The sequence below is a fragment of the Berghia stephanieae genome, chromosome 6, assembly GCF_034508935.2.
Source record: "Berghia stephanieae isolate SIO BIC M18660-M18661 chromosome 6, UCSD_Bste_1.3, whole genome shotgun sequence".
Lineage (NCBI taxonomy): Eukaryota > Metazoa > Mollusca > Gastropoda > Nudibranchia > Aeolidiidae > Berghia > Berghia stephanieae.
This window is the reverse complement of record NC_088365.1, coordinates 66935911-66947442: the sequence shown is the minus strand read 5'-3', so window position 1 is coordinate 66947442 and position 11532 is coordinate 66935911. Positions and strand designations below refer to the sequence as shown.

General features: G+C 37.9%; 1 protein-coding gene across 3 annotated transcripts; it reads right to left on the bottom strand.

Annotated features, from left to right (window-relative positions):
* Window positions 1-4270: 4270 nt before the first annotated feature.
* On the bottom strand, window positions 4271-10982 carry LOC144975504 (solute carrier family 22 member 6-B-like). Of its 3 annotated transcripts, none has more exons than XM_078919668.1 (3): window positions 10769-10982; window positions 9673-9911; window positions 4271-7625 (listed from the first exon to the last, which is right to left on the bottom strand). In XM_078919668.1, exons 2-3 carry the CDS (start codon window positions 9683-9685, stop codon window positions 6082-6084), a joined length of 1557 nt encoding a protein of 518 aa, XP_078775794.1. In that variant the 5' UTR covers window positions 9686-9911; window positions 10769-10982; the 3' UTR covers window positions 4271-6081. The 3 variants fall into 3 exon arrangements, with proteins under 3 accessions (XP_078775794.1, XP_078775793.1, XP_078775795.1); XM_078919667.1 differs by having other exon boundaries at window positions 9673-9741; XM_078919669.1 differs by having other exon boundaries at window positions 5904-7625; window positions 9673-9741; window positions 10865-10961.
* Window positions 10983-11532: the final 550 nt, after the last annotated feature.

Sequence of the window (11532 nt, the reverse complement as noted above, 5' to 3'; positions counted from 1 at the left end):
ATAGGGTACGAATGTGTGATGTCAAAAGACTGTGCACATGTCATGGCATTGGTTTTAATAAATAACGTATTTTAGCATACTACTGGACACGACATTCTTGCCGGGAATAGGGTACGAATGTGTGATGTCAAAAGACTGCTCACAAGTATGTATCCAGTCCTCCGGAAGACTGGTATTACACTTCCAATGTGATTGGAACCAGTATTTTGACATCACACTTTTGTTCCTTATTGGGGTAGTTGGTAGTCCCCAGGACTTTTTAAAAGCGTGAGGAAAGGGCATCAGTAAAAGATAATTCAGTTACGCCCCTTGCCAAGTAATTGATAGTATTTGATTCCTTTGACTCACCAAATTTCAGCTACCCCCCCCCCCCCCTTCCCCAAAAAAAAAAAACGAACACATATTGAAAATATAAAATGATTTAATTATTTATTTAATTGGTTTATTTGTAAAATTTTAATCTCTGCGTATTACTATACTCAAAATATTAAGATCTTATAAGGCCATTGTAATCTGAATATTCTATATACATCATATGGTATTCAAAGGTCTCTGGACCTAAAACAACTGCAACAATAACTACTACACCAACAACAAGAACAACAATAACAATAGAAACTCGAGCTTTTATATAGGGCAATGTCCACTTAAAGTGCTTTGCCCTAGCCAACAACAACACTTAACATGTAGGACGAGACATGACGCCAGTTAGGCGATAAATTACGTCTCCTTACCCTTTCGGTTACAAACTTCTTTGAAGTGTGTATGTAACCAGTCCTTTGGACAACTAAAACGACTGTTATGAGGCGATTAGATTATTCTTTTTGTCCGACAGAAACAATGCTGTTAACTGCCAGGTATTCACTTAACACCTGAGTACGGTGAGAGAATGTGAATAAAAAGTCTTTTTCAAGGACTCAACCATGCGTCGCCCAAAATGGTACGTGAACCAAAGACCTTCCAATCCAAACGCCAGTATCTACGACAAGACAACATGGCCGTACCAAGAGCATCTTGATATGTATTTGATTGTTCTGCTTGTTCAGATAGTCTTACCAATAGGATTCAACAGTCTGATGCCATGTCCGCCCAGCACCAGCAGCTTGGTTCTAAACAAAGAAAATCGGTACTCTTTATTCTTCAAGCTGGCTAGAACTTTTTCACATGTCATGTGATCAGAATGTATAAAGGTCAAAGCTTGATCAGATTTATAATGCAATTCTTCTCTGGATACACTTTTATACTCGTTGGAGAAGTATTTCATAAGGGCGTCCGCCATTGTTCTGATAGTTTTAAACCAGTTACTGCGTTATTATGCTTCATTACGACTATTGAAGGGTATTGTATGTCAGGATTTGACTGAACCCTCTCCGTACCACCTGCTGCAAAATTGTCACATTTGTTACGATACAATATACGTTTTACTTATTCAGATTTAAAATGAAAATCACAAACTTTGAAGAATGATCTTTGTTTAATCAATAAGAACATAAAGTTGTTTTGTAGAGAGCTTGTTATTCTGCTAAGTAAGTCTGCCATTTTGGGAAAATACTGAAAATGATCGGTAAGGAAAGAGTTAAATATAACTGATTTTTATTGTCCAGAAAAGGCAATTCGTGTTTGGTTCCACTGCATTGTTAAATCGGTGACAATGCCAAATATTTATACGACGACCCCCACCTCTCTCTCTCTCTCTCTCTCTCTCTCTCTCTCTCTCTCTCTCTCTCTCTCTCTCTCTCTCTCTCTCTCTCTCTCTGTGTGTGTGTGTGTGTGTCACTCACTTCCACACCACGAAAAGTCACAACAAATAGAAAATGAGATATCACATTCAACTAATCTACCAAACGACATACAACCACCACGAAAAAATTTAAATTTCAAAACACACAGAATATTGTTCTAATACACAATAAACACTTGTATTGTTCGCTTTCAGGCTCTAAATAAATGACCCACAAAATGTTTAAAGTAAATTTTGCTGCTAGAAAATCGAAGCAATAAATAACAATGTGAAATTGAATGTAAGCTTCAATTTAATTATAAAAACAGATCAAATGAGCGTTTCGGGTTTCACTTTTATCAACAAAACAGCATGAATGAAACACTACATCTGAAACCCGAAACGGTCATTTGATCTGTTTCTTTTTAATATTAAATTGAAGCTTACATTCAAGATCACATTGTTATTTATCACAAAATGTTTATGAATAATAAAAATGCGATTTAACAGTTACCCGCGTCCTAATGTTGGAATTACAGTGTAAAATGCCATGGAATATTCAATATGGATATAGGCGTGGCTTATAATAGGGCAGGGATCCGTGACGTCACACCTTCTACTCTTCTTGGTTCTAATCCCATGGATAGTGTGTATGTAATCAGTCCTTCAGGGGACGAGAAGTGAAGAAGTTTCATATTGAATCATAAGGTGGCAAATCTCTTTTAAGATCAGAGATTTCTAGTCAGAGTTTTAAGATTACAGAAGGTAAAATGAGCTAGGATGGATGCTTTCACTCCATGTTAAATCGCATTTTCATCATTCATAAATATATTGTGAATCATTTACTTTGTTCGGCTATGTGGTCTTGTGGTATGACACTCGCTTTTAGATCGCAAGGTCCTGTGTTTGAGCCTCGCTCGCCGCATAGTTGAGTCCTTTGAAAAGGCTCTTTAGTCACATTCTCTCACCTTACTCAGGTGTATAATGAGTACCTGGCCATTAACAGCGTTGTCTCTGCGAGAAAAAAATGTTATATCGCCTAACAGGCGTCATGTCCCGTCCTAACTGTTAAATGTGGCTGTTGGTCAGGGACAAGTTGTAATGCGCCTTGAGCACGATTAGTTGGTATTGCACTATATAAAAGCTCGGATCCGAAAGCGAGTGTCATACCACAAGACCACATAGCCTCACATAAACATAGTACTACATAAACATTGAGAAATCAAATGTATGCATATGAATACAATTGTTAGTGTAAGTGAATTTAAACAACACTAATCGGTATCTATATTAAGTAGGAACATCGCTTAATTTGAAAAGCTGCTTAATTGGAACGATCTTCTTAGGACATATTTTCTCTATATTATATCTTCTACCGCCCCCGTCTGGTGTCCGGGGTCCTTCAACTGAGAGCGTGCACGACACGACCAACTAAATCTATGAACACCCTTTATAAAATGTTAACGTCGTTTGACGTAACAATAGAGGAAGTTACAAATATTTTGTCAGATAAGCCTAATAAATCATGCCCGCTAGATATAACACCAACTTGGCTCATAAAACCATGTTCAAATTATCTTGCTCCAGCAATTGCATCTATCGTAAATGAAAGTCTAGCGTTGCCCGGTTTTCCTAACATGCTGAAACATGCCTTCGTTAGACCCCTGAAGAAAAAAGCAAATCTTGACTGCAATGAGTTAAATAATTTCGACCTGTGTCAAATTTTAATTTCATTTCAAAATTAATCGAAAAAGTCGTTGCTGCTCGTATTATTAACCATCAAGAGACAAATGCCTTAAATGTTAAATTTAAATCTGCCTACAAAGCCTCACATAGCACGGAAACGGCATTACTTAAAGTTTTTAATGATATTGTAAATGATGTAGATAATAAAAGTGCTGCGATGCTTGTTTTACTAGATTTAAGTGCGGCAGTTCTATCGATCACAATTTACTTTTGACTAGACCACGGGATCAATTTCATATTAGTGGCACAGCTTTGGACTTGTTAAAGGAATATTTGTTTGAAAGAACTCAGTCGGTAATTAGAGAAAACCATTTATTAACTCCATCCATATTAACGTGTGGAGTGCCTCAGGGATCTATTCTCGGCCCCCTCCTTTTTACAATGTATACTGCTCCCCTTTCTCATATGTTATCCACTTTTCCCATTGATTTTCATTTTTTGGCTGATGACACTCAGCTGTATACAAAACTCAATAATGATTCAGAGCTGTCATCATTATCTGTTATGGATAATTGCATTGCTAACATAAAGGATTGGATGAAACTAAACAAACTTAAATTTAATGATGACAAGACGGAAATGATAATTTTTGGAAATAGGTATTAACTCTCAAAAATATCTACAAATGAGATACTAGTGGGTGATAATGCTATTAAACCTAGTTCTTGTGTGAGAAATCTTGGAGTGTATTTAGATCCAGGGTTATCCGTGGAAGATCAAATTAAAAAATATGCCAATGTTGTTACTATCACAATAGAAACATTGGAAGAATCAGACATTATATTGATGAAGATATTACAAAGATGCTTGTTAATTCGTTTATTAATAGCAGATTAGATTATTGCAATGCCCTTCTCATTGGTTGCCAAAGTAGATTAATTCATCAACTACAAAAAAAATTCAAAATAAAGCGGCTAGACTTATAAAATCAACAAAAAAAAAAGATATCATATAACACCAGTTCTCCAGGAATTGCACTGGCTTCCTGTTAAGTGTAGGATAGAATTTAAGATGTTGTGCTATGTTTTTAGATGTCTGGATGGATTAACACCTGAATATTTGCAGGAACCGATTAAAAAGTATGAACCCACTCGAAATTTAAGATCATCTCAGTCCCAACTTCTAAAAGTTACCATTCAATATCCACTTTCGGTGAAAAAGCCTTTTCATTCATAGCTCCACGCCTATGGAACGCACTTAGTCATCGGACAAAGTCCTGTGAAAATTTATCATCTTTCAGGAAATGTCTGAAGACTGAGTTGTTTCGTGAGGCTTATTTTTCATGGAATGGATGTTGCTTAGATTTTGTTTTTGTATGCATGCTTATTATGTATCATGTAGTGTCGTGATTTTCAATTTTGTTGTTTTTAAAATTTTTTATTTTTATTATGTAAAGCGCCACAGAGCACGATTAACGTGGATGTTTAGGCGCTCCTTAAATTCATTATTTACTTACTTACTACTTAATAGCCCAACGCCAAGCCAGCGGGTCGTAAAAGGCGATTAATGGTGTGTGACCCCCCCTTTTTGAGTCACCTGGTGCTCCAGGTTGGGGGTTGCGAAGCGTTAACACCCCTTGCGTAAAAGTCAAATTGTTACAGAAACGCAGACAGACAAAGCAAATCCCTTTTTTTAGATTGGGTGACCGAAAAGTTTCTGTAATTCTAGAATTTATGAAGGACAACAGACAAAGCCAAAAGGGTTAAAGAAACTGATATACAAAGAAGTGATAAGACATGGAACGAGAGTTTTAAAAAAGGTAGCTCAAGATAGAGAAGCATGGAAATTGTTTGTCTATCGCCTATACCCTGACCCAGGGTGAAAAAGGCAATGAAGATGATGATGATGATGATGATGATGATGATGATGATGATGATGATGATGATGATGATGATATTCTACCGGTTAATTCAAACACTTCCAAGTTAATTAGAGGACTTTGGTGCTTCTTTAGAAATAGTTTGCTCACTTTTAAAGAAACTCTTAACAAAAGTATATATGTTGAGAGTAATGAGGAATGATGTTACTGCAGAATTTACAATCAACGCGCCATTGAGTCACACACAAGTTAATTCTCTTTTGTCTTATTTGCCAGACAACGCGAATGACCTGGAGACCAACAAAGGAGATAAATTAAAGATCACCAGATGTTCTACGAATATTTGACAGAACTCATTTATCCAACGTCCTGCCAGGACATGGAATGCACTTGATTTTAATTTTAAAAAGGCTGAAACAATAAGTGGTTTCAAAAATGCAGTTAGAAATTTCCATGCCTTGAAGTACGTATACTATGAATGAGATTTATTGTTCAGAAATATGCTTATGATCAACAGGTCTGTGGTGAAATATATTTATAATTCACTAATTTGACCATTTGTATCTAAGACTTTGTGTATTTATAATGTTCATGCTTCATATGAAGAGTGGTTTTCCGTTTGTTTTTTTTCATTTTGAGATATTTTTTACCTTATCTAAAAAAATACCCTCAAATAATTGTTGTCTAATAGATTACATGGATGTGATTAACTCATTTTCCACCAGGGTATGACTTCATATTTCTTCATTGTGTTGATTTTCTAGGCGTCAACAATACTTTGCACATTACATCAGGTTTAAGAAAGAATCTGATCCTTGCCTCTATCATCGACAGCTTCATCTTCCTCAAATACTTCTTTAATCTTCACCCCCTTTGTCTCGGGTAGTTTGATTACAAGAAGACTGCAAAACAAACTCAATGTCCCCATCAATCCGTAGCGGACATACAGATCACGTGAGTCATTTGGGATTAATATTGGAGCAATAACAGCACCTGTTTGACCAAAACAGGCCCCGAAACCCATCGCATTACTTCGGACAACGGTAGGATAGATTTCAGTAATTAAAACTACAATACAACGAATTGTGGCACCAAGATTTACTTTGGCCAAAATAACCAAAATCACCGACCCAGTATTTCTAATATCGGCTGGAGCCCAGAGTCCAAGTCCTGTGGCTGCAAGAAGAGACATTCCTGAGACTGCCATAAAAATCATCACCGATTTGTTCCTACCAATCAAATTTTGGAGCACCATTGGGAAAATAGAAAAAGGGATATCCGCAACAAAGGCCATGATCAAATTTAAATACAAATTTCCGTGCATGGACTTTATACTGAAGACAATACCATTGACGACCAACATCACAGAAAACCAAATAAACCCTATGATACAGGTTTTTACTCGATAACCCTTCCTGAACAAATCTAGAACTGTGTGGACACGTTGACCATTCAGCCTATTTTTCGACTGGTCAATTTTAGAAACCATATTTTGGCTAAAATCATCTAACGATAGATTCACTTTATTCACTCGTGTTACCTTTTCCACGGCCTTAAAAAAATTCTTTGGTTTGTATTTTACTTCTAACCATCTCAAACTTTCAGGCACCCACAAGGCAGGAATACAAGCTATGATGTAACATACGCCGTTTGTTAAATGTATTGTTTTCCAGTCTTTACAAAGCATGGCAGATACACCTAAAACCAGTCCACCTGTTTGCCAGGAAGGAATTCCGACAACAGTTGCCCGCCATTTTGACGTCATAAACTCAGAAGAATACGTATTAAGTAGGTTATAAATGCATGCTATCAGTATCCCTAAAACAAATCTTATAACAAGATAAATAAGCCAGTACGTTGAAAATATCGCAACTATATAAAAAACGCCGGCCAGAGCAAGAGGGATATAGAGTGTCTTTTTTCTTCCAAAAGTATCGCCCAGCTGCCCTGCCATTAAAGATCCAACGATTACCCCAACCATTTGTACAGAAATAATAAGGGATGGGACCCAACTTTTGTCACAAAGTAAACCCCACTCGGTTACAATCGTAGAAGCTTGTGGATCAAATTCGATATTTCGACAAGCTTTGAAAAGTTTACACGAGCCTTCACTGTTGGATTCACGAGAATTTGTCTTGTAAATGTCTTGTGTTGTATTTCCTTCCATCAGGTTCTTTGTGCCATTGCTATCCAAGCATTTCCATCCAGGGTTGTAGTTTCCAAATGCCATGAACATCATGGAATATGACGTCACAACATCCGGTATCACTTTCACTAATAGGACAATCAATACTTGAAATAGGCCACACCCTCCTTCTTGAATCACGTGATCTGCTCTGCCTGTGTTGAATAGATTAAATTGAAGGAAAAAAAATTCTGATCATTTTTCAGTTTTGACGGACTCTGACGAAGTTCTGTAATAATGATATTAGTGTTTGATCAAGCAGGGAGCTTGTACTACTCGGTATGGTCTCTCTCTCTCTCTCCCTCTCTCTCTCTCTCTCTCTCTCTCGTTTGATTGAATGTATCATAATGACGATTCAGTGGGTTGATGGGACACAGACAAAACTGTAAACAGAGGAGACTTACTCTTCCACCGACAGGCGATGAGTGATAGCAATCAACGAATTCTCTCCTATATTTATTGTAGCTTACTTGGCATGAACTAGCGCTCGTTTGTGACGTTACCGCTCGGTGTTCGGAATGCTCGTCCCAACGCTAGATAACACATATTATTCTTTGCCGATTGACTTGCATGACAAAAGTGTTCCTCGAAATGTTTTACTGGGCCTCAGTCGTATCGTAGCAATTAATGAAGTGAGTAGGAAAGTGCCAGAAGAAAATAGAGCGTGACTCTACCGTATGAGCTATCTTCCACTTTAAAAAGTGGTTTCAATCTCTATGTCTATCTTGAGCCGCTATCCCCGACTTTTTGAGGCCACGAGTTCAAAACACACAAACGCTGCGAAGTTAGTTGGCCAGCATTTCAGCTTGATAGCCAATATTTTCAACATAACACAGACAGTCGTATGTAGTCTTTCTTAACCAAAAGCCCGTTTCTTACCCAAATAATCGTCTTAAAATCAAGCGAAGATCACTGAAAAAAGTTAATTGTGAGTTGTAATCAATAAATCAACCAATAGAATCATTTATTGGTTTGCTGATTGAGCATTTCTAACAACAACTCACATTTTATTTTCGTTTGGTGGTCGTCGTCTTCTTTGTGATGCAATATTTTATGAGTATCTAAACTATAATTTACGAAGGCCACGACAGTATCCGCTATCATATCGAGGGTATTGTTGAATTTGAAGCCTTCAGAGGAGATGGGGTTAGGGTGAAAGGTTGAATCAAAGTGTACAGAAGACAGACCTTATTGCCATACAAGGTAACTCCAATGCTGAGCGTGATCTCATTGGAACTTTGGAGGAATATGTCGTGCATATGAAAAAAAATCTACAGGATAAGCATCAGTCTTTGCCATATCGTATCGCAATATCGATATATCGATATGGATATCAATATTTAATCAAATCGATTTCAAAATGCCATATCGATATCGATATATAATAATATGCTCGAGTTTACCAGAACTGTCATAGATGGCCACGTACACGGCCAAAATTGACCAAAGAGGGAATCTTTAAAAAATATGAGTTGAAATGTCTTTCTCCATAATTTGGAGTTCTGTCACTTTGTTACTAAATGTTAAAAATTTAACAATATTTTATCAACTTTCAATAATTTAAACGTTAACTCTCTCGAGTCGTTTTGAATGGAATATACACATTTGTTTGATTTTAAATCATGGTGAACTCGAGAGAGCTAAAGTGACATTTCATCATTAAGTCATCTCCGACATAAAACCAGATTCACGGGTGGTGTCACATATAGAACCCGTCATCTCCAAACGGTATGTTATCGGGATGGACCCGATGGTTACAAGCCGTGACTTTAATGATAAGATGACCAGAAATGGTGAGATTTTAGTTTGTATTCCTTTAAGACACAATATCTATTCTCCTCAATGGGTTAAAGTGGCTCAGTGGTACGGTCTTTGCTTCGTACCCAAAAGGTACCGAATTCGATTATCCGCCGCTGCTCTGTATGGCCTTGATCAAGTCACCTCGCCCTAGATCAATTTGCGGCACTGCACTGCGTCTGACGCCTGGGTTATTCTAGTCCTTCCTTGGCATAGACCCTAGAAACAAATTCCCCTATGGGATGAAGAAAGGGAATTTTATTTTATTTTATTTTATTTTATTTTATTAAAACACACAACACTAACCGGATGATCGCACTAATAGCCACAGATTCCATTACCAGTCTCTAAATCACACCGTTAAAAAGCTGGGAGTCAAACATTGATTGTTAGAATAAAATTTACCTGACATTTCCATCGTTATAATTTGTCCTTATCTCTCACTGGTGCCAATTATTTCAACATTCCGTATTTCTGAAAAAATTAGAAAAGAAGGAACACGGATTGGGGTTGCGTGGTGGTGGGGGAAGTGTGGTGGTAGTGGTTGTGGGAGGAAGGGTGGTGGTGACGGTTGGAGGCGTGGTGATGGCGGGAATAGGGTGGTGGTAGTGGTGATTGTGGGGGGAGGGGTGGTGGTGGTTTATCTGGAAGGGTGGTGGTGGTTGTGGGAGGAAGGGTTGGTGGTGGTTGTGTGTGTGTGGGGGGGGGGGGTGGGTGATGGTTGTCGGGGGACGGTGGTGGTCGGAGGCGCGGTGATGGTTGTGGGGGTGGTGGGACGGGTGGTAGTGGTGGAAGGGGTGATGTTGATGGTGGAAGGGGGGGGGGGGGGGGGGGAGGAGGAGAGATGGTGGTGTTGGTGTTAGAGTTTGTAGTGGTTGTGGTGGGGCGGGTGGTGGTGTTGGGAGGGGTGACGTGAATTCAGCAATCAAATATTTGACAATCCAGCCACAATAATAAATAAAGTCATTTGTACAAACTGCTTGTTTCAACTACAGGGTGGACTACAGTAATCTGAACAAACAGATCAAAATCATTTAAAAATAAATTTTGGCCAGATAACTCGTCCTTCAAATATTGATCGATTCTAATTACCCTCGTCTAGTCAAAATTTCTCAAGAAATGTATTCAAACGGGTTGATCAAACAACGGTGTTTATTATCTCCCCTTATGTTTTGGGGAAACCCCGTTTTTACATAATATCAAAATTATAAGGTGACGTCACTACTTCTCTTGGTCACAGACGTCATTGTATCTCCGGCAAGCATCCGGTTTGACTAAAAATAGATTTTGACGCTAACTGAGTCCTGATAACCATGAGAATTCCTTACGTCAATTCTCATTAAATTCCAAATAAAAATCATTGATAAACTTAAATCCCAATTACATCACAGATCACTAACCATTTTTGTTCACAGTCCAAGTCCCCTATCTCAACACTACACATAATTTTGTTATATTATCTATACAACCTAATCCAAAATCTACATATTGGAAAACTAACCTCATGCGACTTGTAGTACTGTAGTACTAGGCTCTTCAATCTATTTTGCTTCATACCCAATCAAGGGATTTGAATTAATAACAATTTTCTACATACCATCTGCTACATTTATTACTTGGTTGTCAACTTTTTTTTATCACAATCATCCTCCAGTTTTTTTAAACTGTAATGAAAAACCGACTGCACATTGTTTATCTTCCATTGCATTTAAAACAAACCTATTCAATTCTATAGATCAACAATGCATATCATTTTTTACTATTGAGCGTATCGAATTTAAAAATGATATTCGAATACACGTACGTAATACAGGATGTCAATGAAGCCTTTCCCTGTTTAATACCATCTTTAACAGAAAACCCGTTACTGCAAATATACTTTAAACATAGACTTATGAATATATAAATGCTTCGCAGTTTTGTTTACCACCCTCTCTTTTACTCAATGCGCCCCCATTTTGGTTGCCATGGCTACGTACAAGCAAATTCAACCTGCGGCTATGTGACCTAGTGGTATGACACTCGCTTTCGGATCGGAAAGTCCTGGGTTCGAGCCTTGCTCGGCGAACAGTTGAGAAGTAGAAGGCTCTTTACTCATATTCTCTCACCAAACTCAGGTGTAAAATGAGTACCTGGCCGTTAACAGTGCTGTCTCTATCCGAAAAAAATTGTAATATCGCATAACAGGCGTCATATCCCGTCCTAAATATTAAATGCTGCTGTTGGCCAGGGAACCCCTGTAAACCGCTTTCAGCACGTTTATTG